At 35.7% G+C, this 27,873-nt stretch overlaps 2 protein-coding genes across 7 annotated transcripts; one reads left to right on the forward strand and one right to left on the reverse strand.

Annotated features, from left to right (window-relative positions):
- Positions 1-423: 423 nt before the first annotated feature.
- Positions 424-6,098, forward strand: LOC119642644 (glycerophosphodiester phosphodiesterase 1). Of its 6 annotated transcripts, none has more exons than XR_005248097.1 (6): positions 424-1,118; positions 1,628-1,824; positions 2,475-2,673; positions 3,109-3,284; positions 3,352-3,854; positions 3,943-6,098. XR_005248097.1 is itself a non-coding variant. In XM_038041856.1 (6 exons), the coding sequence occupies exons 2-6, from the start codon at positions 789-791 to the stop codon at positions 3,503-3,505; spliced, it is 1,056 nt and encodes a 351-aa protein (XP_037897784.1). In that variant the 5' UTR covers positions 424-650; positions 701-788; the 3' UTR covers positions 3,506-6,098. The 6 variants fall into 6 exon arrangements, 5 of the variants coding, with proteins under 5 accessions (XP_037897784.1, XP_037897785.1, XP_037897783.1 ...); XM_038041856.1 differs by having other exon boundaries at positions 424-650; positions 701-1,118; positions 3,352-6,098; XM_038041857.1 differs by having other exon boundaries at positions 424-650; positions 718-1,118; positions 3,352-6,098.
- Positions 6,099-7,181: 1,083 nt separating this feature from the next.
- Positions 7,182-21,607, reverse strand: LOC119642638. Its single transcript, XM_038041835.1, has 8 exons — positions 20,950-21,607; positions 20,618-20,857; positions 18,599-18,636; positions 15,198-18,058; positions 15,026-15,136; positions 14,908-14,964; positions 14,737-14,829; positions 7,182-14,677 (listed from the first exon to the last, which is right to left on the reverse strand). The coding sequence occupies exons 1-8, from the start codon at positions 21,124-21,126 to the stop codon at positions 7,557-7,559; spliced, it is 10,698 nt and encodes a 3,565-aa protein (XP_037897763.1). The 5' UTR covers positions 21,127-21,607; the 3' UTR covers positions 7,182-7,556.
- Between the last annotated feature and the right edge of the window lie 6,266 nt (positions 21,608-27,873).

The following is a 27,873-nucleotide window of genomic DNA, read 5'->3' on the forward strand; positions in this document are numbered from 1 at the left end:
TATCGGTAATTAGAGCTCCTAGCAAAGCAATAAACTTTTAGTTATCGCTATATACGAAAAGCATTCCTAAGAAATTAAATCCACCATTGTATTGGAGTATGCATTATTTGTATTTAATTTTTTGCTATTCAACGAATGTTGGCTTTTTTATTTTGATTATTCATCTTAGAAAACCTCTGGAGTTTTCAAACGTGTAATCACAATTTCCTTAATGGCAGGGTAAATTGTTTTTAATCAATTTTTTAATTAATTTGACTTAGTTTAAAATAGTGTAATTTTGCTAAGACGGGCAATTCCTATATTTTATACTATAAATACCACACCATCAGTTTTATATTGTATTCAGTTGGCATCACTCTGTATCATGTGAGCAGAAATGCAATGTAAAGAAGGATTTACAAAGGAAACGGAAGAAAGTGAAATCCTGTTGGAGCCTCTCTGACTAACTGAAGTTATTCGGCAGACAAGCAGTTCAGTTCGGTCTACTGCTTAAAAGACAAAACAAGAAAAAGATAAATTAAAAGGGCATTTAAATTAAGGGCCCGGCAAAAGTGTCTGTCTGTGTTTACAACTCCACCGATAAGAAGAGAGATCTCTATTAGATAAGCGACGTACACACTAACAATAATAATCTTGTTATTGCAAAGTGGGTCAGTTCATAAACTAATTAAATTGATTGTAATAATAATCATCGGTTAAGACTAATACATTTTACAGTGCGCACATATCGAAGTTTGACAGTTCTTCGCGAGTATATATTGTGCTGTGTAAAGATTGTGGGGAGCCGAATGAATATCTTCACTATATTTTGGCTTCTATTGAAAATGTTTTATCAACTTTTATGTTCTTCCTTTAGTCTTCTAACTTTCATATTTAATGTTTTCTGGTTAACTTGCAATTTGGCGTCTGCTGGTATACCGTGGGTTTTGGTGTGTCTTTTGATAGTTTGTGTGGCTTCTAAATTCGTAAAACTGAAAAGTCCTGATGATAAACAATTTCTCAGATTGTTGACGATCGCTGGTCAAGGTTTATATCCAGAAGACTTATCATTTTGGCCTATAGCACATAGAGGTGCCGGCTACGATGCTCCAGAAAATTCGAAAGCCGCTTTAAAAAAGGCAAGTAAGAGGTCTGAGGTTTACATTGATATAATATGACGTTACAATAGCAATAAGGAAGGGCAGCTCGCACATTAATAAGCAATGCCATAGGAACTATAAGTTAGGTATATGTGATTGCGCGTATACCACACTTGCGTTTATATATATGAATTAGCAACCCTCTAGCTATAATTAAATAATTCTGTTAATTGAATACGACTAATTTTAGTTTAAACAAATTTTTACGTGTAGAAAAAAAAGAAAGGTTTCGAGTCGAAGGCTGACTAAACGAAACTAATAAAAAAAAAAACGAAGAACTTTTTGGTATTATTATTCTGCACTTTGAATTTTAATTAACTTATGTAGATAATAGTTAGAAACATTTGAGTTAAATTTTTATGAAACATAATTTTTGTTTACTGGCATAAATTTTAATAATTTTGATTGCAGCTCATTTTACATTGGCAGTGAAAAGCACGGAAGAAGAAATCTAACGCATTATAACAAATCATTTCTTTCACTTTCAGTGTATTACACGTGGCTATCGAAATGTTTTATTAGATGGTGGTCTAACATCTTGTGGTGAAATAGTTATTGTAAATCGTTTGACTTTAGAAAAAGCGAATCTTAGCGGCAGCATTGCCTTACATACCTTGGAATCTTTAAAGAAAGTCAACATTGCCGAACTACATCCTATGGGGTATGAAAAAAAAAAAAGGCATAAGTAAGGAAAATATAATCATTATTAAGACTTTATAAAACTACAGCGTAAATAATAATTAGTAAGCTCTTGAACTTATACGTCGGCGTTTGTGTTAAGATGAAAAAGCCTTTTCGTTTCTTTGACATGAAGGCGTATTGTTGCTGTATCTAACACAGAGGGTTTTCCAAATTTATCAAGCGTAGAGAAGAATGCTAACCCCTACATCGTACACGGAAAATAGCTTAACAGCTTTTCTTGTTGGAATCAAAGTTTTCAAATAAAGTCAATGAAATATATTCTCGTCAATTACCAAAGTCCAATCCACAATATGCAGACTAGGGTGAACAACCGCTGAAGATGTCGCTGCCGACAGGATGGTTAAGCTTCTTTTTCTTGTTTTGAATTAAATCCATTTTAGACTTAAATAGCCCAACATGGATTTTCACGGCGGTTTATATACAGAAAGGTAAGGAACGAAAATCAATCGACTAGCGTGATAAGAATTGCGAAAAAGCCACTGATGACATCCGTTATGGTTTTCCACGGTTACTGTGTGTTTCCCTTTCTAAATAGTTATTTAAAGCTTTGATGCTATACTCTTGCAAGCTATGCTACGCTTTTGCCAATGTCAAAATAACAACCGTAGTTTATTTGCTTGTTTATTTGTACAGTAAACATTTCGAACCGGAATACGTTTATACATTAAAAGAATTACTGGATTTCTTAGAAGAGCAACGGCTTACGGTTTTCCTACTCATATCGGACAATAGCTCACTTATGTTACAAAGCTTAAAAAAATCAATTAAAGAAAATCCTTTGTTTACACAACGCATTGTATTGATAACAAAATCTCCTATAACTATATACCAGGTCAGTAATTTATAATAAAGAAATTCAACTAGATTACAGCTTTTAAATATGATTTTGTACGTTACACCACTTGTGCTACAAGGGTATATTAAGCTTGTGTGGACATATGCAATACCTAGGAGGGCTTGAGATATACACATCTATTATTAGCGATTCCGAATTACTTTTTGAATCTATTTAAACTTGTCCGTCCTTCTCGTTTCCTTGTGTCTAGTTTACAGGCTGCAATTCTTTACAAAATTTGATGAAATTTGGTACACTGATGTATTTTGGCCCAAGGACGAACGCTATTGGAAATGGTTTGAATCGAACAACTCGGCCACTTCCACCATAACAGCTTAGTTTCAATTGTTATATGCATAACAGTAGGGTGGTGTAGGGTATTTAATGGTGGGCATGGCCCCACTATAGGCTTTTTACTTGTATAAATTATAGCTGCGTAAATTGTTTCCCGAGTTGATTTGCGGCTTATGGACGGAAAAATCTTTATCTCTAGCTCTATTGAAAACCTCTACTTTGATTACCTCTATATATGGGGCATTTTTTCGTAACATAATTGCTCCGGTTATAGGTATTAGCGTGGTATTTGTATCAAAAGAAGAATTCAACTTGTAAGTGAAAATTTAGAAACAATATATCTTAAATTTTTATTATGAACAATATTACTACTCTTTACAGGCATATAGCTGAATTATGGAGAAACGTCGGAGTACGACCTATAGTTTATAATGTTAATTCGCCAAACGAGAAACGTTACTTTCAGAAAACGATGAAAACTCAATATCTTACAGATTCATTGCGTTCCGAACCCCATTTATTAATGAAAGCTTAAAAGAAAAAAGCACGGATAACGATGATAATTTTCCAACGAATCAATAATGATTTACATAATTATACGTATCTATGCTTTAAATGATATTTTATAAACAATTGCAACATAAGCAACATTTTATTCAATGAACAATATTTTTATACTCGTCACAGCGCATATATTAAATTTACCAAGTATTCGCAGTCTCCAGATAACAAATATTTTCTTAATCAGTAGATATGCTAGAAACAGATCGCTAAGTCCGAGATTGATTTAGTCACATATTCTGTTTTGCTAATATTTTTTTTTCTGAGAGAAATGGACTTTAGGTTAAAGTAGTCTAAACGGGTTTTTACATTCGCTCAGTTAGGTAAGCCTTTATTTTAAGTTAAAAATTGTACTAATTCATATAAAATTATATTAAATTGTTTTCATTCATCGAACATTATTTTATTTAGCCAACTCTGACGGACTTGTTTTTTTATTGGGAATGCAGTGAGAAGTTCTAATTTGTTCTAAATGTGGTTTATTGTTATAAGGCTAATACAACAACAATTGTACATAATTTACGTACCATATCGCCACTTGTTATGTGTACAGCAGCATCCTACTTAATCCTTTGGATATCCGAATTAGCGCGATGCAGGGTATTTATTTAATGTTTTGAACCGAAAGTGAACGTCATTGTAGTCATACTTCATCTTAAACGTAAGTTTCAAACATAAAAATAATATAAATTTTTGAGGTGTCTATGGTTTGTGACTGAATGGTCAACTTGTCATGTATAAGCCTAACAAAAAAAGGAGTAATTACTCAATGGAACAATACGCGCAATTCGAAACCACGCCTTTCAACAACTAATTGATGAATTTAAAGAGATTTCACGTGCCAACCGTATTTTCTATAAAATAAGTCCCACATTAAATTTTTAACCCTTATCAGAGCCTTCCTTTAATTTCAGGGAAATAAAAATCCTTTATTAGACTTATGCTAAAGCATATTTACAAATGATTCGTGCTATATCATGTAATATTTGTAAAGCTTGTAATATTAGCCGGTCTGGCGAACGTCTAATTTTTAGATGTGGCAGGTTCGATGGTATTAGAAACTCTTTTAGGCTTTTCAATTATATGGTGTCCTCGTCGATCTCTTTGCAGCAAAAAATCTCGTGGAACTAGCTTGCTTTATTGGAAAAGCGAATTTATCTTTTTAATTCACGATAATATTTCTCTAAAATATTCCTCTCTTTCAGCCAAATTTTGTAATACTAATCTTACTTCACTTTGAACAACTCAATAATATACAATTACACTTAACGTATTGGCCTTAGCATATCATAGCCGCAGTTTATTTGTGTTTCATATATATATATTTCTTGGAGACAACTAACACTGTTTATCATCTGGACATATAAGCTACAAAAGAGTAAACGTTATTCTTCGATCCGCTAAACATATAGAATAGGGCTCTGTATAAATTTTATGAAAATTTACATCAAGCAAATATTTTCCTGATGTGTTTCCAAAATGTAAACAAAGCTAAGTACGCATTGATAAGTTACTAATGTAATTTTTAACAATAGGTGTCAAGAATAGTATAGTATACAGCAATGAAAGGAAGCAATTGCTGGATATCGAAAGCCGAATATAAATTTAGCCACTTGCTAATCACTTCGTGAGATTTCTGCTTAAAGCAAGCAATAAGCGAACGAAAAGTGTAAAATTTAGTAAAATATGACGATACGTACTTTCATTTCGACAGAGGAATCTGTTGAGTATTTACACCCCGTAGTCAGCACCGGAAACTGCACATATACACGTATGAATAGCGGAGTTCATCTGGTTTTTGATGGACGGAGAGAAAGATTCAAGTCAAATCTGTCTTCCCATCACCTTTATGCATTTCAACCCTTGTCCATAATATTAAAGTCACATTATCAAGCAAAAGATGTACATAATAATACATCGGTCGTGCCCCTCCGTTCAAAAAGATTTTTTTGTGGGTGTTCATTCTACTGTTCAAAATCATTTTGTTAACTGCACTCGTCGCGAATTTTGTATTCGAAGCGTGTGTACGTTGCGTGTTAGGAAAGAATTTATTTATACACTCATTCAAGGAATTAACTTATGCATTCACGTTACAATTAGACGCTGATCTAAATAATAGATATATGATACAATTTCTGAGGAAATACTTTTACCTTATTTTTCTAAAACATTTATTTTGTAGGCATTTATTCACTTTACCTAATCCTATGCTTCGCCTATGTGGACTATTTTAGGCGTCTAATTGTTTCCTTTCTATATCCTACACCATTTGAGCTACAGGGTATATTGAGTTAGTGCGGACGTATGTGACATGCAAAACGCTTTAAAATAGACTCACCTTTTATTATACCGATCGATTCAAAATCATAATCTGCATTGATGTACGGCTGTCTCGTCCGATGTCTGTCCATGTAATTTGTGTTGATGCGACAAATCGCAATTCTTGATAATTATTGATGAAATCCGGTACAGTGACGTATTTGATCCAAGGATGGATGTTATTGAAAATGGTTCGATTCGGTCCACTTTTTCGACCACTTCCCATATAACGCCCTATTCTGAAAAGTTATATGGAAAAAAATTGTAATTTTCCAAATTTTTCGGCACAAGTGCCTAAGTAATAGTATTTCGGCATTCTAAATTGGTACGAAAATTTTGGACCGACTGTGGCAATTTTTAAGCCACCTCTCATATAGCGAAAACTGAGGGTTCTTACGACAAATTTTCAATGTCTTACGATGAAAATTATATCATAATAGTAATGAAACTTGGTACATTGATGTGCTTTGCGCCGAGGACGAACGCTATTGTAAATTGTATTCAGATTGCACCACTTATTCAATTACTTTCCGTCCACCGTTTTATTTTGGAAAGTTATATGAACAATTGTACGGTGGTGCAAGGTATTTAATAGTGGGCCGTGGCCCCCTATAATGTTTTTGCTTGTTTTAAATTTTTTTTACATAAACTTACTTTTAGGTATAAATATATTTTGCAACACTTTTGTATTGTATCCCTTTGTGTTAAAAATGGTACTAATTAAGTTAGCCTTTGTAAACAATAACAATTATACCAAAAATAAATGCTATGCTATTAAATAATGAAAAGTTACAGTTTTATATAAAAACTAAAAAAATGATTGGAATATCTCGATTTATACTAGAATTGTACGTGATGAGTAGTGTATTGTATAACCTATACAATTCGAATCAAGTCAGCTATAGGTAGGAGGTCTCTAAATACTTCTTATAAGCAATCGTCAGGCTTATAGTAAATTTCTTGATATCTGGCACCAATGTAGGCCTCGACATTTTAACAATGATGCATCTCTTTTCTGGCTTTGGTCGTAAAATTACAAAATGCGCGTAAAATCAAATTCAGATAAGCATGTTACTAACTCAGATTCTGGAAGTTAAATCAAAATTTTATCTATAGGTTTGCTTCATTACTGCAATATAAATTAACGACGGTTTTTCTTTATGTTATTCATTTTCATTTATTGTTTATATGGATACGAAATTATAATAAGTTTTTAATTTTTTTTTCGTTTTCTTCACACATCAAAAGTTTATTACATTTCATTAAAGTTCGGCCAAACAGAAAAAAAAGATTAAAAATATTAAAGAGTCTTCTAGAAATGAATTGAATTTTTTAATCGAAATATTAAATAAAAGTTAACAAAATTACTTAAATTATTATTTGTTTAGAATGTTTTAAAGTATGACTTTCCAAGAATTATGAAACCAGGTGGTCAAAAATATCGAAAAGCCTTGATAACACTGCAAAATATGCCTAAAAGAAACGCCTCTTTAGATAGAAAAAAATATTTCGCTGAAGAGTTTTCGAAAACGTTTTTGTTTTTCTATCTATGACTTCTAGTTTAGAAAGATTCGTCGAAAAGCTAAATAATAAGTATGTATATTCATTTGTGAAGGATATTTGTATTTGTGAATACTTAGGACAATAAAGAACTCTAACAACTAGTGTAATAAAATCAACTATACCCCGTCGAGTGTTTTTAAAAGTTATTTGCGACGTGTTCGAATAGTACGCTTCGACAATAATGCTTCCGCTGGTAAGGTCACCGATGATTGCTGAAATCGGGAGGCAGCATTGCCTATTTCGTTATCCGTTGTAAATGATAATTGTTGTGCTGGTTGTTTCGCCGAGGTTTCTTTTCCCTGTGTTTTTCTCATTTCCCCAAATAATCCCGTGATTTCAGTGGCATGTTCAAAGTGTACAATTTTTCGCGCCCTAGCAGTTCGGGTGGTTCCTTTTGTTTCAGCTCCCGGCTCTCCTTGCAGGCCAGCGTCATCACTTCCAGACTTTCCCTTACGAGTGCGTTTTACAGGTATCACTGGGGCATCGTTGACTAGACCTGCTGTTCTATTACGTGCTTCTCTTTTTGTGGCTGATTTTTCTGCTTCGCTTTCAAAATTTACATAGGTAGATTCTTCGCCTATTTGTCCCTCAATATCTGCAAATTCATCGGTGCTTCCTACCGTAGAAGCGGATGCTGAACGGAAATCCCTTTTCCGCGTTGTTGCTGTTAAAATCTGCCGTTTTTCCTTTGTTGTGCTACGAGTAGAACGACATTTATCCTCATCGACTTCCGCATTAAAGTCTCTGACATCAGCGATTGGTGTTCTAGGAGCAGCTCTCTTAGCTCTGGGTTTCTTGGGTGGATCTATAGCAGCTGCTGCCAAAGCATCCTCTTCTATCCTGGCTTTTGCGGCAGCAGCAGCATTACGTTTCGGCTTATGTGCTTCAGCGATTGATGTCGGAATGGAGGCCTTTTGCTTTTCGTATTCAAATGTCGAGGACACCCCAAATTGTTCAAGGCCCGCTTTTGCTCTGCCTCGTCGTCGAGATTTAACGGCGGATAACGTTGAGGTTTCCGTAGGTGAGTTACTTGATTTTTTTATGTATTTAGTTATAATAACCGATCCCACTGATCTTTCAGATTGAACATCAGCGACAGTAGCAGGAGTTTGTTGTATGGGCCTATCATCATTAGTAGCCGTGGCGTTAAATTCGCCAACACGACCTCGGCTGCGCTTTGAGTTCTTTGGTGTGTCCGACTCTTCATTTCTCGTTTCAGTAACTGATGGCTTACGTCCCCTCCGTCCTGGCTTGCGTTGCTCTGCAGGAATGCCTGTGGACCGAACATTTCGTTTTTTAGGCGACTCAGCTTTAGCTCGTTCTTTTTCAAGGAATTGTTGGACTTTCGCGGTGGGTTTACGCATGCGACCGCGAGCTGTGGTCACCACTCCAATAGCCATCTCTATTCTTGTAACATCCTGGTTGTGTTCGGCTACAACTTCGGCCATGTTCCCGGCGAAAAGTTTTTGAGAAGTATCATGTTTTTCTTTTGTTACAGTTTGCATTTCTGTATCTGAAGTTTCATCATAGTTATGATATGCGGTAGCAGCCTTGCGTTGTGGTCTCTTCTTCACGGCAATCTTCGTCTCGACGGATGAAAATTGAACTGATTCTGTTTCTGAAACTAATTTAGCTTGATTAACACCAGGAGAGCCCGGATACTTTCGAGAAGTATCAATATACTGCGATGATCCAATTTGGCTTGACGTTTCTAAATTTTTTAACTTTTTTATTTTGAGGGTAGGCAGCTCAATTTCATCATCAGCATATTGAGATTCTTCATGTTCACGTAATTGCTTGTTATTAACTTCAGAAAAAGTTGCACCAGACTGAAATCTTACTTGTTCATCCCCAACTTTTAAGTCATTCGAAGGAGATATGATTTCGGGCATATCAATCGCAATTGAGGTCATTCCTGACATTTTCAGTTCTGCTGTTGGTTTAATATGTCTTGCTATATCTTTTAAAGGTTTTTGTTTATCTTCAGCTTTTCGTTTTCCTGTGCGTCTTTTTGTGGTCGTCGTTGAGCTACTAAAACTAAATTCTTGTTCCTCGCTTGCTTTTTGGCGAGCTTTTGCAGTGCGTGAATGACTCTGGAGTTCAATAGCATTTGTGTCTTTTTGAAGGTCAGTGTCCATAATTTCAGAAGATTCTCTTTCAGTCGCAACTCCGGTAGTACCTTTACCCAATACGTTTATAACTTCTGTAAGTTTAGATTCCAAAGGTTTGCTACGCTTGGTTCTTTGATTTGCTTCTTTAGTTTTCTCTTCATTAAGTACTCGTCGTGCTGCTCTACGACGAAGCGGCCTTTTCGATGATGTATCTAAGTTTTCGTTTATTTTGACGTCACTTTCCTTGGCTTTTTCAGAAACAATTACTGCTTTAACCTCCTGGCTGGCATTTTGATTGGGCACAACAGACAAGTCCGTTCTTAAATTTTCATTTGGGATTTGCCGTTCTGTAAATTCCTTTTCATCTGATCTGCTCTCATCTATTACCTCCGAATCTGTCTTAATATTGTCTTCCTTGTGGAAGTCTTGGTTATACTTTCTTTCTCGTATGGGCGGATCGTCGACATTTGTTATTGAACTGTGACTGGAGTCCGGCGCATTGCGACGTTGAAGTTCTCGCTTTCTAGGGGTTTTTTGCACTTCCTTCATCTCATGATAACTAACTTCAATATCCGAAGGTCGAACTGGTGACGGGTGGGTTGGTTGGTGTTTTGAAGCTTTTTGGATTTCCGCAGGTCTTAGTGTTACCATTGTCAGATCGGTGGACACGTATTGAATGTCCTGCACTGGAGTTTGACTGTGTAAAGCTGCCGGCTCTTGGGCAGAAGCTCCTGCCATATGAGCAATATTAAAGGAAAGCATTTCAGTATAGTCTGAACATTTTTTATTCCGTTTGGGTTCAGAAATTGCGAAACGTTCATGTTCTTCCTTAATCATAGACATATTTTTTACAGTTGTTATTGTGGACAATTCTTTTACTAGTGCATGTTCAACGTCTTTTATTTCAGGCGCTTTTTCTCTTAGGAGTTTCGAAAATGACAGTTCTTTAGCTTCTGCTTGCTCTGTTATGCGTTCTTCCAAAGAGGTTTGCAACATTTTTCGACGTGTTTTATGGGTAGTAGGGAGATTTGCGTCATTATTTTCGAAAGTGGAACCTTGGCTAGATTCAGACGTGGTAAATTTACGATAAACACGTTTAGCGCTCGACAGCAGTTTAGAGTTTTGTTCATTTTCAGACTGCATATGCAATTGCTCTTGCGGGGCGAGCGCTGGTCGGCAGACAGCGCGATTTGTGGAAACCAAATCAGGGTTACCATCCGAACATTCACTGAATTGAAATCCTTTGAGCGCTTTAGCTTCATCTTTAGTGCGGCTTTCTTCTGTTTGTTTAATTGAAGTACTGCTTTTTTTTTCAAAGTCATTATCAATAACCACGACCTCACATATGCCCGATTTCAACGCACCGATTACTGAAGTATTTTCCTTGTATATGAAGGGTTTGTCTGCTTTGGTTTGTTTCTCTGAGTGAGTTTTTTCACAATCAAGCGATTCGCTTTGATTGATTACTTTTAATTTTGTAATCTCTTCTATTTCCGGCTTTTTCTGTGCACTCTTTTTAATCTTTTGTATAGTAATTATTTCATGCTTTAAATTCCCTCCAGTTTTAGTTTCTTCAACTTCGTTGAATGGCGGAGTTGACGAGTTTAATATTTTTGATCCACTTTCTTTGTGAGCTTCGGCAATTTCGATGATTTCCGTTAAATTTTCAGCTTCATTTATTTCTGACGAAAATGTTAGCTTTTGAGAATTTGAAAGTTCTGCTCCTTCCGTAGAGGACATTTCAACAATGCCTACAGCATTATCTGAGACCCCCTGATCCAAGTTGCGCCTCCTATACTCCAACGACTTAGTAGATTCTAATACCTCTGTTATTTCAACATCTGTTAATAAAGCTTCCCCAGCTTGAATACTTGGAATATTCAGATTTCCGACTATAAATTCCTCTTGTGGTTTACTAGCAATCTCTGCTTTTTCAGTTACGACATATGCTTTAGCAATTTCATTTTCTTCTGTAAATTTACTCTTTACTATAAACTCTTCTTTTATGTTTGTGATATGTGATGTACGATTAATTCCTGTATTTTCTATTACTTCAGCTGACATTCCTGCATCGTCTAAATATTCTCTCATCCTTTGAACGCGTTCACCCGTTCTTTTCTTTAGAAGCACTTCTGTTGAGACAGTCTCTTCGGTGGCTTCATCCAAAGACTCAAACTGTTGCTCATCCACTTCTATAACCGCAGTTTTACATATTTGCGGTTCATTTGGAGCCTTCGACTTTTCTAAGAAGTCCGCATTGTCAATATTAGTAGTGTTTTCTAAAACTTTATCACCGCGAACTTTTCCTGGCAATTCTACAATCGAAAGTACTTTATCTGCTTTGTCCGAGATCGAAATTTCTGCTTTAGACAAAGAATTTGCTAAAAAATCTTCATCCAGTTTATTAGAAACATCTTGTTGCGCCTCTAGCGACTCCGCAAACCTTTCCTTTTCTTTTAGAAAAACTTTATTGTCCGATGGACTTTCAAAACTCGTCTCCACTTTAAGTAACTCAACATTTTTTGCATCAATAAAACGCTTTTCCTCTTTTTCACTTATCTTACACATTTTTGAGATTAACAGTGCTTTGCTTGAAACTTCTTGTTCAAATTCTCTGGGCACGATTTTTTCCGCAAATTCACTCTCAAATATACGCCCATCTGTCATGGTGTTGACATGTTGTGAAAGAGCAGCTCCTGTTTCTTCGATTGTTTCATTGTTTTCTAAATGTTCGACTTCCTTTTGACCGCTTTCATTATTTTTTTTCGTTGAAATCACTTCTCTCGACGCACCTCTTTCAGCACATTCACTCAAACTTCCAAATTTTTGCTTTTCCACGAATAATTTTTGATATTCTTCATCTTTAATGTTCACAATATTTTCGATTTCTATGGCTTTTGCCTCTACAATTCCTTTCCCAAAGCTAGTGCTTAAAACAAATCCCTGTTGTGCAGCTTCTACTTTTCCGGGACTTGTTACGCTAGTAGCAGCAGGCAGCATAAAAATACTATTCGTTCCTTCGTGATTTTTAGTACAATCAACCTTGACTTCTGAATATCTCTTTAATAACAAACTTTCTTCTACCTTTGATTGGCTTGGTTCAAGGAAAGTTTTATTGTGTGTAAAGCTTACTTCAGGAAGAGCGGAATGATTAGGGTGTTTTTCTTTTTCTTGCGAAAGTGGTTTATGTAAGGCCTGCAATGTATTCACGCTAACGGTTTTAGGAGATATTATTAGATCAGTAATTGGTATTGCAATTTTCTGTTTTTCTTCTAAATGTTGAAGTTTCGAATCCGCTGGGAAATCCACACGTTTGGTGTTTTCAAATCCTTGTAGAAGTTGTGCGCAGTGAGCTTCTTCAACTAATTCCGCATCTGCTTTGGCGGAATTCGGGCTATCTATTTTAGATGTGTTTTCCAAAAATTCCGCATTGGTCTTTCCCCTCCCGTTTGCTTTAATACAAAACCCTGCTTCTATTTCTATCTGGCCCGCAGTTATTTCCACTGTTACATTTTTTTGAACAGGAATATTACTGTCATCTTCCGCTAAAGTTCGTTCAAATACTGCGGCAGCGTTCACTGTTTTAAGTTCTTTTTCTTCAAAGGAGCATTTGCGATTTACCACAATCGACTCCTTTTTACTCGAAACTTCTTCTTCTATAAATGCTGATGAAATTGAAACACAATCGACTCTCTCTTTCTCTCCGTCTGGGTGAAGACCCATTTCCTCCATACTCTCTTTTGTCAAAGTGGTAGTCTTATCTAACAATTCACATCCCGTCCGATTAGGGCTGCTTTCATGCAACAGACTGAAATCCTCGTTGTCCGTTACCATTAAGGGCTCCGACAGCCGATTCGCTTCATCATCATCTATAGTTTGCAAATTAAATGAAGAAACTTGTTCGTCTCTTTTAGAGTCCATTGCCTGCTCATCGCTCATAGAGTCTGTAGTCTTATCAAGTAAATGGATGCCACTAATATCTCCTTTAGAATCAAGCGAGGCTGAGGAACATTCACGGTTATTGGCAAATCCTACGATACTTGTACCAGCCAAAGGATCGGTAAGGTCTCTCTGTGATGTGGAGCTTATATCGAGCATTACATCTGAAGTAGCGGTTACATCCATTACACTTTCTGTGATTGGTAAATATAAGCTGGCATATGAGCAAGCGACACCGGATATCATGTCTTTAGTTGACAAATCCTCGTTTGGATTTACTTGATAGCCGTGTTTCAGCACGTCGTTCGATGTTTCAGCCTTTTTCGCAGATTCGACCCGCTCTTTAACGTTACTTCTGGATAAATCCGATAAGATGTCAGACGCTGAGAAAAGTGATTTTTGAGTTGGTATTTGAGCAATTAATGATCTCCGGTCTGCAACGGTGCTTATCGGTGTGCAAATTTTAATTTCCTGCACATTCTCCTCAAATAGTTTTTTTGATGATTCATGGTTGTGTGGTTTCATTTCAAAATTTTCTTTCATATTTTTAATGTTATTAGATGATTCACGTTGTTCTACCTGTTCCTCATCTTCTTCAAAATAAGAACCTATTAAGCACGAACCTGAAGCAGGCGTTTTAAAAAGATCATCTAAAAGTGCATTATCATTTTTACTAATACTGAAATCACATTCAGCTTCATGTATTTCCGCGAAATTGCTGCTTTTTCCTACGACGGACTTTAAAGGCAAACCAGCTATCATAAGATTTTTAGCTCGTGGCGTTACTAAAAATTTATCAAAATTTTTGTCCATTGCAGGATTCTGATAAGTTTCAGCATTGTCTATAGTCACTGATTTCACATTTTTCTCGAAAGTGTCCATTGGTTCTTTAAGATCACTTAATGGTATATTTATTTGCTCACGGATATCACTGGAATGAACTGTTCTAAAAGAAGCAGGAGTTGTCAATAATTGCTTTACTTCGTTCAAACTTTCTAAAAATTCCCTTGAAGTACAGGGTAATTCTTCATTATTGTTCGAGTTTGTTGGTGTTCGTTTTTTCAAGAGGTTCGCAATGACCGGCACATTTTTTATGTCTGATGGGACACTTTCCAATTCCTTTTCATGATTGTTTGCGGCTTCAGGCTCATCTTTGTATACTTCTTCGGATTTGTTATTCGAATGTATTAACGTCCCTGTTTCGGCATTAAAAGCTGAAAAAGCAATGGCATTTATTTCGCTTCTTAAATAATGTTCAGAAATTGTATCTTACATTCATCCAATTCGTTTCCGTATCCATAATCAGAGTTATCCAGAACTTCAGAATTCTTGGTTAAAATTTCCTCGACAACATGCTCAGGTTCACCTAACCGTCATAAAGTGAAACACAAAAAGACAAGTTTTGGTTAAAAAATTTTGTTATGTTATAATTTTATATAGTTACCCGAAGATTTTCCAGTATCCGCGGCTGATTGTTGCTTCTCCATGTCTTTCACATTAACTACAAAATTAATTAAAAAGGAATTGTATTGTGATTTTCTGAGATCTTTCTTTTGAAATACCTCGATTAATGGCCTTAGCATCCAGAGCAAAATTTTCGACGGTTTCATCAAGGATATCGCATATGACTTCTTCTGATGTACAAATAGTTTCATCAATTAGGGCGGAAGATTCTGGAAAAATGTCGTAAAAAAATGTCACTTTGTCAAATGTTTTCACCACACCTTAGTTTACCTTTTATTACATGATTTTTTTCTTTTTCGGCATTCTGATCATTTCCTACATTTTCATTTTCTCCTACAACAGCACCCATGTCCTCAAGTGGGATGTTGAGATGTTCCACATTGAAAAACTCCTGAGCAGTATCCGCTCGTGAAATTTGTAGATTTGCTACTGTTTTCTCGTCGTCTAGTGACATTGATAATCTTCTGGTATTGATGCGTGGATTGAGCAATAATTCATTTATGATAGTACAAGAAGCTCGGCGATTCCTCTGTGTGTTGGAAGTCAACCCTGCAGAGTTTTTAAGAGACAAAGATGCACGTATGACACCGCGTCTTGAAGTAAATGCTGTTAACTGGGTTTTATCAGCGTTTTCATTAAGATGTAAAGATAAAGGGCTTAAAATTCTAGCTTCCGCGACAGATGACGCAGCAAAACTCTGTATTTCTGATGTTTTAGAAGTATTTTCTGCCGCTAAAATGGTTTCAATTTTTTTTGGTTTTTCCTTAGCAGTTGCCGGTGACATAGAAAACATGATTTCCATACGGCTTTCAGATATGTTTCCCATACAGCCTTCCATTGAAAATGGCACAATTTCACTTTGCTCTTTTTCTTCACAGACACGTAATCGTGTTGAAGAAAGTAATTCAGTCTTACATTTGCCTGCAAAGCTTGCTTGATCTTGATTATTATCCAATAAAGAAATCACTGACATTGTTTCTTGCAATTCCTGATTATCAATTGATGTAAGTGATTTTTTGGAAGCAAGTTTAGTTGAAGAAATGAGTTCATTTTTCTCTAATTCTTTACCTGCTACAGCAGATGGTGACTTTTCTACTTGGATGGACTTAGACTCTAAATGCTTTTGTTGAAATTCGTCGGATTTATTTAAAACAATTTCAATCTCTTGTAACAATAATTTGCTTGCATCCTCCATTCCCATGGATAATTGCGCACTCTCTTCAGCTTCAATGTGTTCATGTGAATTTTCTATGTCCTTGTCGACATGTCGATTAGCCAAATACTTTTCAATTTTATTTATCGGGTCACAGTTTTTCTCAGAATAGTTTTCTATTGATTCATTACCAATTTCATCTACAATCACAATATCTCCCTTTTCGTTTGCGGAGGCCAAAGTTTGCCAACTGCTCTCATTTCTAATTAACCTAAAATTCGCGTTTACTTCAGCTACCTGCTCTCTTGAAGGCATCACTTTAGATATTTGATTATCAGTGGTACAATTATTTGATTGTTCCTTTAGTTCTTCATTCTGCAATTTCTCGACTTTTTCATTGGTCTGCTCTGATATAATTACTTTCAAATTTTTTATTTTCTCAAAGCAATTCCTTGCTGGTGGACTGGCTTTTTTTAATTTCATATTATGCGCCTCATCAGTGTTATTTGAATCAATTATGAAAGTACGGCTCAATTCATCACTGCTATTATTGACATTTTTCTCAGTGTTACTGATTAATAAAGTTTTTTCAAAAATATCTGGTAGCGCTCGTTTTCTATCGCGGGTACTTAGAGATTTATTATTCAGTGATTTACGAGCGCGCAACACTAAACGCTCGCTTAAATAAGTTTGAGAAGACTTTTTTTTGTTTGAAATGAATTTTGCAGTAAAGTTATTGTTTGTAAGTTGAGCGCGTTGTGTAGCCTTAATAAAATTATGCGCCTTATATGAAGGCAATCTTTCCCTCGTCATCGAGCAAATTTTTGTAGCAACTAATGGTGTTGACGTGCCACTTAGAGGATTAAATATAGATTTTCTAGCTCCTTGAGATGTGGAGGCTATACAATTGTCCAAATCATGATCAGATGTAATAACATTTTTACGAGAGGGCGTGCTTAGACAACTTCGGGCTAGTAATTTTGCATTGAAACTTCTTTTCGGTTCAACACTTTTCGGATTCACAACATAGAGTGCATTGCCATGCACGCTCCGATCTGGTGTTACATTGTTAATGTTATTTCGAGTTGTGTAGGCTTGTTTTTTGGCACTGGATTGCAAAACTCTTCTTATTAAGGATTGAGTAGTTCTTTTGGGTGTATGTAGGTGGTCCACATCGTTTGTGCGTTTTGAGGTAGTTTTTTTAGATATTCTTGGGGATGACACGCCGGGAGTAGCTTCTACTATGCTTGAGTTGTCCGTGGAACTAACAGTTATAACTGAAGTCACTGAATCTAGTGTAGCCGGTGAGTCCTCTTCGCTGTCGTTGCTCAAAGGCGTAAAATGTAAAACGGCGACACCCTTGATGTCAGTGCTCACATCCTTACCCGACTCCTGCATCAAATATTTTTTTAATGCCGGTGCTTTCAAATGCGAGTTCGTTTTTTTGGGTGTGGCAGTCAAGTCCACTAAATGCATAGTAGTATTTTGATTACTAGCAGCCACTGGGTTCATTAGAGTTGCATTCTTAGATGTGGATGGTGTACAAAAGCCAATCAAATCCTTAACGCTTTTCGGAGTGCCGCAACCACTTCTGGATTTATATAAACTAGTAAACGATTTCTCAATGCATACACCTGTCTGGCGCGGGGAATACGAAGTAATTAAGACATCTGATTGTCGGCACATAGCCAACAGACGTTTATTTTCTTGCGTACTTTTATTTACTTTGTTTTCCGTGCACATTATTAAGTCCATTCTGGGATTTTCCTCCGCGACAATAGGAGATTTTTGAAGTAAATGTTGAATGCGCGATTCATTATCGAGCTTTTCAAGATTTTCATTCTTTTTAGATGATGCTCCTACTTCTTGTCCTTTCTGTTGATCCGTTTCATCTTGTCCTTGGTCGGACACATTGCCAGTTTCGAATGGATCCGCTTCAGCATTGCGCTCCCCACAAGACTGTATGCAGTGAACGAAACTTTTAAAAGAACATTTCATTAAAGACCTCATTTTCTCATAAGTGTATTGTATTCAAGTTATGATTTGAAAAAAAACAATTGAAAGGCAATGACAAATTTTTCATAAGATACTTGATCGACGTTAAATTTCTTCTGACTTTTTGAAAAAAAGTTTATATATTTCATGCACGCGGCATTCAAGCCTGATATTATGGACGATACAATTTAAAAATTGGATATTATCGTGTTTTGAACGAAATAAGAAACATGTGACAAAGTCAAAAAAAAAAAAATTTTGTTAAAGCCGTAGAACGCGTCTTGATGGGAAACTTGAATACTAAAAAATGACTGAAAATAAAATAATTTCTGGGCTTATTGTGACTTTCAAAATTTTTCCACGCTTTGCGCTCACGTAATATATGCCACTTACTAATGAACTAATGAATTACAAGTTACGATTAAATCAGCCCATAGCCTCTTTTATGAAGTATCTACGATTAGTACAAAGTCTTCCCATTATAGCCAAAAAAATTGAAAATTTTTCTTTTAATTCTACTTACTTGTGTATAGTCAAACGTTTTGTCACTTCGCGATGTGGCTGAAATTATTTAAGAGAATAGATGTAGTTAGTAAAATAAAGTTAACACATAACGAAGGTAAGACGTCTGAAAAATAATTCGTTGAAGTTGTATGAAAATGAAAAATAATAACTACGTACTCATACCAATATAAAAAGTTGTAAAAGGATTTTTTTTAATTACGGGCATGTCAGCTGGTCGATGGAAATCAATTTTTGTTCTGGTTTTTTAAAAAACATTTTCCCCACCTTTCATTTCAATATTTCTTATAGTCCAGAAGTAACGACTTTTGGAACGCTGTGAACAGAGGCGTGAGCCCTTCATTTTTTGCCCTCAGGAATCAAGAATGTTAAAGTTCAAGTATATCAATTTTTCCGCACGTAAGCGTTTCAACAAATTATAATAGGCAGTTCAGCGGACAGCTGAGCGACAAGAATATTTTATGATAATGGAACGTTTTCTCGCAACAGAACGGACCTGAATATACATCATATTGAATTTCTTACTGCAAATCTGGCCAAGATGCTTATGTCAATCATTGTACTTTACATCATTTGTTGTGCAGGATATATTGTTTTTGCGGATATATGAAACACACAGTATCTATTTGGTACACTAATGCGTTTTGGACCAAGGCGATCTCAATTGAAAATGAAATTCATCTATGCAGCAGTCGTCATAAGCAAACAATTATCAACTTTCAAAATTGCTCGAAAAAATTGCCGAGTAATAGTATTTCGGGATTATAAATTGATGTGAAAAATTTATATCGAATGGGCTCATGCTTTGAACCCCATTTTATATAACGATTCTTACCTTTATGTGGGAAAGCGATCTAATTTCTGATATTTCAGAAATGGGCTAAATTGATCAGAGCAGAACCCCGAAGTGGAACATAAACTAAACGCAACTTCGTTTTCCTTAACAAAAATTTTGGGCTTTTGCCTGTTGCTCGGAAATTATTAAAGTTAGAAGAGTGATATGTTCTACATTTACTTTAGGAAACAATCTACTCCAAGTCCAAAAATGCACGCTATGTATGGGCAATGCGCACACAAAGTTACACGTAATTAAACATTGCTTTTTGCAATTTAGTGAGATTTTATGCTTATTTATCACAAAGAACTTGCGACAGAATGTTTAAAACAATTTTGTACACTCCTTAAATGAAGATATATTATCTCCCTAAAAATGGGACAATTTTAAAATGAGTACGGTAGACCCCGCGATAGCGACATGGGTGTGAAATAAAAGAACTCGCAGAGTAGAATGTGAAAAGCCTAGTGGTGGGTATGCGACCCCCATCGGATATAACTTTCTTGATTGTTTTGAACTCACTCTGTATAAGAGTATACATTAAAAAGTACGCCTCTATATTGCACAACGGTCTACAATTTAGTATTTTATAATAAAAATATCGGGCTAATGATGTCAATTAATGCGAATTCATTCAGTCCACTTAGTATCAAATAGCGTCGTTCGTCTTTTTGAAAGGCACCGCCAAAACTATGCTTTTACTTAGGAACTAAGTATAATTTTCGGTAATTATCCCAAAAAGAAATGGCGGACTGCATTGAAGGATATGCTATACGCTCGATCGTAAAGTTTGAGCCTGTTTTAACATTAAATTAACCATTTTATTGGAGATTTGTGCCATTTGTTTGAAACTTTGCGCTATATATTATACGGGTATATTTTCACAATGTTTGGGTTCACCGCGATCCAAAAATATGAATTTAATTTTTGCCTTCCCCCTTTCATTATATTGTACATACATGTAAAAGATAATCATTAATGCAAAAGTTAGTGTACACGCCAGTACTCATTGCTTTACTGCTATTTTTTAAAGATACGTTTTGTACCGTTTTTGCTACTACAGATTTACGATGCGAAAGCAAACGTTAGTGAATCGCAGTCATTCAAGACATCAGGTTAGGTGAATTTTTTTTTTTTTCTGAAGATTGTCGAGTTTTAAACAAACTTCATTTAAGTAAAGTTTACCTTCAAGTCTGGACATGAATTGGCTGACTGTTCGGGCACGCCAATTTGACGGTGTGGCGTACTGGTAATCTTTTGCATCGAAATATCTTCATTTGCAATGTTGATACATGATTGAAATTCCCATTCAAAGAGCGTGTCTAAAATTAATAGCTTCGAACCACTTAATAAAGTACGTTTAATACTAATCGGAAAGCCATTCAGATGGACGGGATACTCTTCGCAAAAATTGTGGATGAATACCTAAAAAGAATATAAAACCAAAATCGAAAATTAGAAAAAAAATCGAATTTGACAAATTCGCTCATAAATATATAATAAAATATAAAACCTACCCTGCCTAAAGCATCACATTCAATTTCGCAATGCACTCCCTTGGCTCTGGGATCAGTCAGCACATAATCGCAGCTCATGTAATAGCCCAATGTCAATTTGCGGCCATTTGCCACAATAGTTTCGCATTGATTACCTGCCTCATCAAGGCGTATCAATTTAGCGCTTTCTAACGACATTGGGGTAGGCGGGCTGTATTTTAGTGTCCCTTCACTTTTTCGTAAAACTAAGTCTTTTCTTTTACCAATATTTTCGGTTTCCTTTACCTTTTTTCGAATTCACAGACTGCTATGCAGGCGCTGTTGTAATCCATGCACGCATAGTGAACGACGTTTGTTTGTCGGTGGTCGTTTTTTCATTCCAATCAAAACCGTAAAAAATTTTCCTGTATAGATTTTTTTTTTTTTTTTATGTTAACTTCACCGGGTTTCTCTTTGTTATTTAGAAACTGTAAAATTAAATTTTTCCATATACCTATTATTCAGCGAATATTCGATGAATATTTCCTCAATTTCTTCAGTAATTACTACTTATTATAATAAACAACAAATTTTCGCCGACTATGCTAGCATTGGAATTTGCTTTCCTTTTTTTCGATAAAAGGGACGCGGCAGCTCTTATGATAATGCCTACTCGCTTATTTTCGTTTAAAACAGAGTTGTAATAAAACATCATCTCAGCTTTGCTTATATATAAAAAATAATATCAAACACATTTAATAAAACCACACATAACGTAAAATTACAGCTTCTTCAAAGCCACCCGTTTGTAAAATCGGAAAACACTCTTCTAAAGTTTAAAATGCAATTCTGTACTCATTCTATGCTAATTGTTTTGCCTTAGAGATTGATACAATGGTCAAACACATTGATGCGCTATTCCTCTTTTCGGGGTGGGATTTTAATTTAGCCGACTTTTTATAAGACGTTGCGGAGTGTGTAAATCATATGTAAGTCATAATTTTGCTCGTATAAATGCAATTGAACCAGAAAGAAAAAAAGGACAAAAAGAATAAAGACAATTTGGTTTAAAATTGAACAATTTAAAATTACAATTTTTGCTTATATTTTGTGTTCTTTTATAAGGAATGAAAAGGAAGGATTTAATTTGATTTTTCAAAATTCTAAATATACCTGTCAAATTCATATACTTAAACAATTTTTTTCTTTGTTTTACTGTGCCAGTGAAGTCCTGCTCCATGTTCCACACATTTTTTGTTGTCGATTCCTTTTAGTTCTTCTCATATGATGCGTTTTTGTTTATACTTAGATCAGCTCCCTTATTTTTTCTTAAAAAATAATATGGCAACGCAGCTCCTAATTGTGTTTCGCCTCGGACTTATTAATCCGCAAAATGGAATAACGCATCATCGCGTCAAACCCTAAATCTGCCCCACTTCAAATTGTTAATTTTTTCTCTTAGGCTGTTAACAAAATGAAGCTTTGCTTTGTTTTTGGATCTGGGAATAAAAGTTGAACATACATAACAATGAACCAATGTGAACGACTACAATGAAATTGCGCACGCAGAAGCATTGCTCAAATTTTTAAGAACCTACATGGAAAATGGCAATTCATAGGGCTTGCCTTCTTTTTTTTTCTGATTTAGATGCATGGGTTAAAGCTGTTCGCTATAAGAACAATATGTCCAATAGTACGATGAATTTATATTACTTGTTGATGTTTTTCTACATAAATAATAGAAGCACTATAGATGATGTTTGAAGAGAATTGATGATGCTGGTTTCCGTTAGGAGGGAAAGATGTAGTGATTCTCAGTATTGTCCGTTTCGGAGTTATTTCCAGAAGATTGTTTACAAACTTTAGCCGGTTTAGTATATTAAATAGGCAAATGAGAAATAAGCAAAAAAACAGAGGACAAATAACTAGCAATATTTAAAATTGAAAAGTTGAATTATTTGAAATTTGGGTTTGTGAATTATATTTAGTACCAACCAGTTGGCATGAATATTTGCGAGGATCATTTAGGGGGCTGATACAATGAGAGGTTATTCCTACTTTCAGGTTGGGACTTCAACTTTGCCAGCTTCTTGCCAAGCTTTCTGGGAGATGACAAATGATGTGGTAATGCATGTATACATACAAATAAAACAAAAAGAGAAAAAAGCACGAAAAGGAATTGTGGCTGTTTCTTATAAATTTTAAACTTGTTTATCTAATTTATGTTCATCATAAACAAATGCACTTTTTTTGTATTATGTGATTTGCAATTTTTTTTTTGCAATTATTTAGTAGAAAATGAAAGAGAATGCACACACAACACCGGCACAGCAGCGAATCTTATGTATTTATAAGTATTTCTTATGTATTATGTATGTATATTATGTATAAGCGGGCTCTATATATTTATTTATTATAATTGTGAATATTATTATAGTTTTAAGTTAAGTTAAACAATGGTAAAGCATTAACCATTCGCATTTCATTCACACTTGATACAACACGTCATCTCCGCAAACGGCAGCTGGATAATTTTTGTGTTTACCGGTGTTAGTGAAAAAAAAAAAAAAAAAAAAGAAAGAGATTTTAAATATTTGAAAAAAAGAAAAAAGAGGTTTTAATAAAGTAATAAAATAGCCAAAGAAAACAATTTTAAAGAAGGAAAAGGAGGGAAGGAGGAGGAATCTCTCGTGAGAGAAAAATTAAGAAGCAATACATATATTCAATTATTATTTTTTGTTTTTTCTTTGTGATTTTTTCTTTTTGTGTTCCCTATGATAACAACCAAAACAACATCAGCCCCTCTCCCTATGGAGACTGGGTCTGATCTTATAACTACTAATAGAGACTGTTTTGAAAATTTTTACATGAACGCCACTGGGCAAGAGATCGAAAATGGGTGAGAATAATATTCTTTTATCTGATAACGGAGAAGCTAACGCAAACGTTTTAATTCCGCCTAGTAAACAGGCTACCGACAAGCCCTCTGATTTGGATGCCACAGCCGCCCCAAATCTCGAGATTAATTTGTACGATTGCCTTTCCAACTGCAATTTTGTCGTTTTTGTCGAAACGTGCGCGGACGCAGAAGGAAATCGCATCAATATTAACTCCAATCTCTATTTCTATGATTACTTGAAGGATTCCGGTATGTACGGCTTACTAGAATTAAAAGTTGTCAGCAGGGGTAGAGCCAAACTGCTTTTCAGCTCCGCTGCCAATGCCAACAATTTTGTTAAGAATAATGAATTTAATAAAAAGAATTTAAAAGCGTACATACCGAGGTTGTTCACTGAGAGATTTGGGGTTATTCGAAACATCCCATGCACATATAGTGTCGATGATATAATTAAAAACGCCGTATCCGATATTCCGATTAAGTCCGCTGTCCGTTTCCAAAGAAGAAATCCCAACAACAAAGACGAGTGGATTCCCACAACCAGCATCAAAGTTGGCTTCAAAGGGAGAGCCCTCCCTAAGGCAATAAAATTTAACTATTGTAATCTGCCGGTCGAATACTTTATACCCACTTTAAAGCAGTGCTTTAAGTGTGGCAGATACGGTCACGTATCTAAATTCTGCAAAGCCAAAGAGAGCAGGTGCCTTAACTGTGGAAAGTCTCCGAAGTGTATAAATTGTGAGGCGATGAAGTGCTTGTCCTGTGGCTCAGGTGAGCACAACGCTCTCAATAAGTGTTGCCCTAATAGGGAAATTGAATTAAACATCAACAGGATAATGGCGATTAAAAATCTTTCGTATAAAGAGGTCAAAGAGAATTTTTCCGAAAATTATTTCGAATGTCTCGATGACATCACCTATGACGACAATTTCCCTCCACTGGGGAACACGTCTGTAATTTCGACCAAGGATGATAATCAAAATGCCAACAAAATCTTAACCAAAAATAAATACAATGCTGTCGTCAAAAGGAAATTGATTCCCTCCAAATCTCTTATCAATTCACCCACCAAGCCTTCTCCCAATACACCCCCCAAGTCGTCTGGAAAAAGCCTTCTTGGACCGAAAATTTCAAACAACTATTTGCGGTCTTCAGAACTTGAAACATTAATTCTCGCGATTCAAGAAGTATCCGTCCGATGATCCCTCATAATCTTATTAATGAATTTGAAGAAAAAATGTCTGTCTGTGCCATTTCTTGCCCCGTTCAAACACCCAGTACTGCGAGGAAATCCGCTGGGATTCTTTCTCAATTTTTAACATGATATACTTTTTACAATATAATATTCAAAGTGACCAACGTAACCTATCGTTTTTGGATTTTTACTTACACTCAGACAAGATTGATTTTTGTATCTTAAGTGAAGTTTTTCTGAAAGATGAAAATTGTTTCGAAGTTAAAGCTTCGAATTATGCCTCAGCCACCAAATGCCGAAATGATGGCTATGGTGGTGTTAGTGTATTAGTTAAGAAAGGTGTCAATTTCAGACGTATTCCCTATAACTCTGCCGTTGACATCATCATCAGCAAAACCATCAACCTGAAACCGAATCTTTTCATAGCCTCATGCTACTTTCTACCCAGTCTCGATGTGCAAACCTTTCGTGATGAGATTCAGAGATTATGCGACTTTCTTGACGGTGAACAAAATATGATTCTAACTGGAGATTTCAATGCAAGACACCGCCTGTATGGCAAAACCCTTGTAAATGCCATCAATTCCAGCAGTTTCAATGTCTTAAATAACGGCAATACTACATTTCACTGTAACCGGAGCGGTCGCACGACGAGCAGTGTCTTGGATCTAAGTTTCTCGAACTCAACTATTTTATCTTTCAACTGGAACACGTGCAATGTTTCCATTGGCAAAAGTCAGCACTCCCCCATTATATTCCACAGTTGTAACAATTCCGTCAAGAAAATAGAAAATTTCATTTCACGCAACTTCCTTATGGACCGTCTGTCTAAAGTTGATCTTCCTTCTGATTTATCATCAATTCAAAATGCCTTTCAGTCTGTGATCATGTCTGCTAGAACCAACTTTCCTGACATTGAGTCCTTCTCACCTAAACCTTGGTGGAAGTCTTCCATGTCAACACTTTTCCGCAAATACCAAGCTGAGAGAAAAAAAATGAATAAATATGCCAATCCAGCCAACTACATTGAATATATGAAAACACTGAAGTAATGGAGGTCTGCAGTTAGAAAGGTGAAAAGGACACATAGAGCTATTGCGATTAAAAATTTATGTGGCAACGCAACCCACGTTCTTTCTGTAATTATATCAATGGTCATTGACATTCTAGTCGAAAATTAAGCGGTTGTGCTGTATGGAATGACCATGATAATAAAAAATACGTGGATATGCTCAAGAGCTATATTCCAAATGTCAATCCGATTACCATACCTTCAATTCCTTGTAGTAGTATCAGTAACACACCCTTTTCATTGCATGAGCTAATGTATGTTTTACATTCCAGAAAGAGAGCTACTGCTGCAGGTCGTGATGCACTCAACTATGACATGCTCATACCAGTATTTGGAGGAAGCTTTAGCATTCTTTTGCATGCAATTAACAACTGCTGGTCCACCAACTTTATACCCTCTGATTTGCGTTGCAACAAAATAGTTCTCATTCCTAAGGCAGGTAAAGACTCGGACCAATTTCACTGATATCTGTATTCATAAAGACTATCAACCTCATGGTTAGGGAGAGACTAACTGCTTTCCTGAAAACTGAGAACATTATTTCAGCTCGTTCTTACGCCTATCAAATCTACAAATATGTGCGTTAATAAACTGTGTTTTCTCATAGCCAGCTTAAAAATAGCAGGGAAAATGGTTGTCATGCTCTCCCTGGACATCAGCAAAGCCTATGACTGTGTCAACTTGATTAAGCTTGGTAGAATTCTCTTAAGCTTTTCGATTCCTCTTCAAATACGGCTGTGGATACTTAATTTTTTATCCAAGCGTTTGTTGGTGATGGGTACCGAAAAAGTTGAAATATGCGGTTGTATCCCACAAGGCAGTTGTTTAAGCCCCATACTCTTCAATTTATACGCAGCTTCTTTGCATGATCTTCAAGATGACAAAACTTATATTTTTCAATATGCAGATGATTTTCTAATTGTATCTGCGGACTCATCTTTTTCAGCAGCTGTCAATAACCTCTCGATGAAAGTGAACTTGTTTTTCGATGCATGCGCTGATCTTAATTTATATTTTAACCCCAGCAAGACGAACACTATTTATTTTGACAAAGGTTCTAAACGTGATCTCAGACTTCTTATCAAAGGTACCCAAGTTGATCAGGTAAATTCTCTTCGATTTCTTGGGAGAATTTTAAATGACAGCTTAACCCTTCGTGGGCATTATGAAAAGGCGTTCAAAGATTGTCAGTCTGGATGCACCATCATCAAACTCATGACAAACAATCAGGCAGGCTTGCCTCCCAAAAATACTTTGACCATTTACAAATCTCTAGCCAGGTCCAAAATTGAATTTGGATATTCCACATGTTGCAATTTCCCAAAATATATTGAGAAACGTATACAAGCATTTGAAAACCGAATGTTGAAGCGTTGTACTGGACTGACCCCCTCAACTCCTCAACATATTCTCAATGTTATATCTGGTGAATGGCCAGTTTCCGAAACAGCCCTTTTTTGCACTGCCAAGGAGTTAATTAAAGTCAAGATGATAAATCCTTCCTTTTTTCAGGAAATTATATCTATCAGTGATACTGTCACTTGCAGCTATACTTTTTGCTATCAAAAACTTCGTCATATTTTTGATAAGTTAGATTCAATCTAACTCTCAAATCTCTAGTCAGGTCCAAAGTTGATTTTGGACAATCCACATGTTACAATTTCCTAAAATATATTGAGAAACGTATACAAGCGTTTGAAAACCGAATTTTAAAGCATTGCTCTACTTCTAATAAATAAAAGAGATGCAGAGAATCATTATGTGTTTGCTATTCATAAGATGTTACATGAATCTCAAGTG

Source organism: Glossina fuscipes, unplaced genomic scaffold (genome assembly GCF_014805625.2).
Source record: "Glossina fuscipes isolate IAEA_lab_2018 unplaced genomic scaffold, Yale_Gfus_2 238, whole genome shotgun sequence".
Classification (NCBI taxonomy): Eukaryota; Metazoa; Arthropoda; class Insecta; order Diptera; family Glossinidae; genus Glossina; species Glossina fuscipes.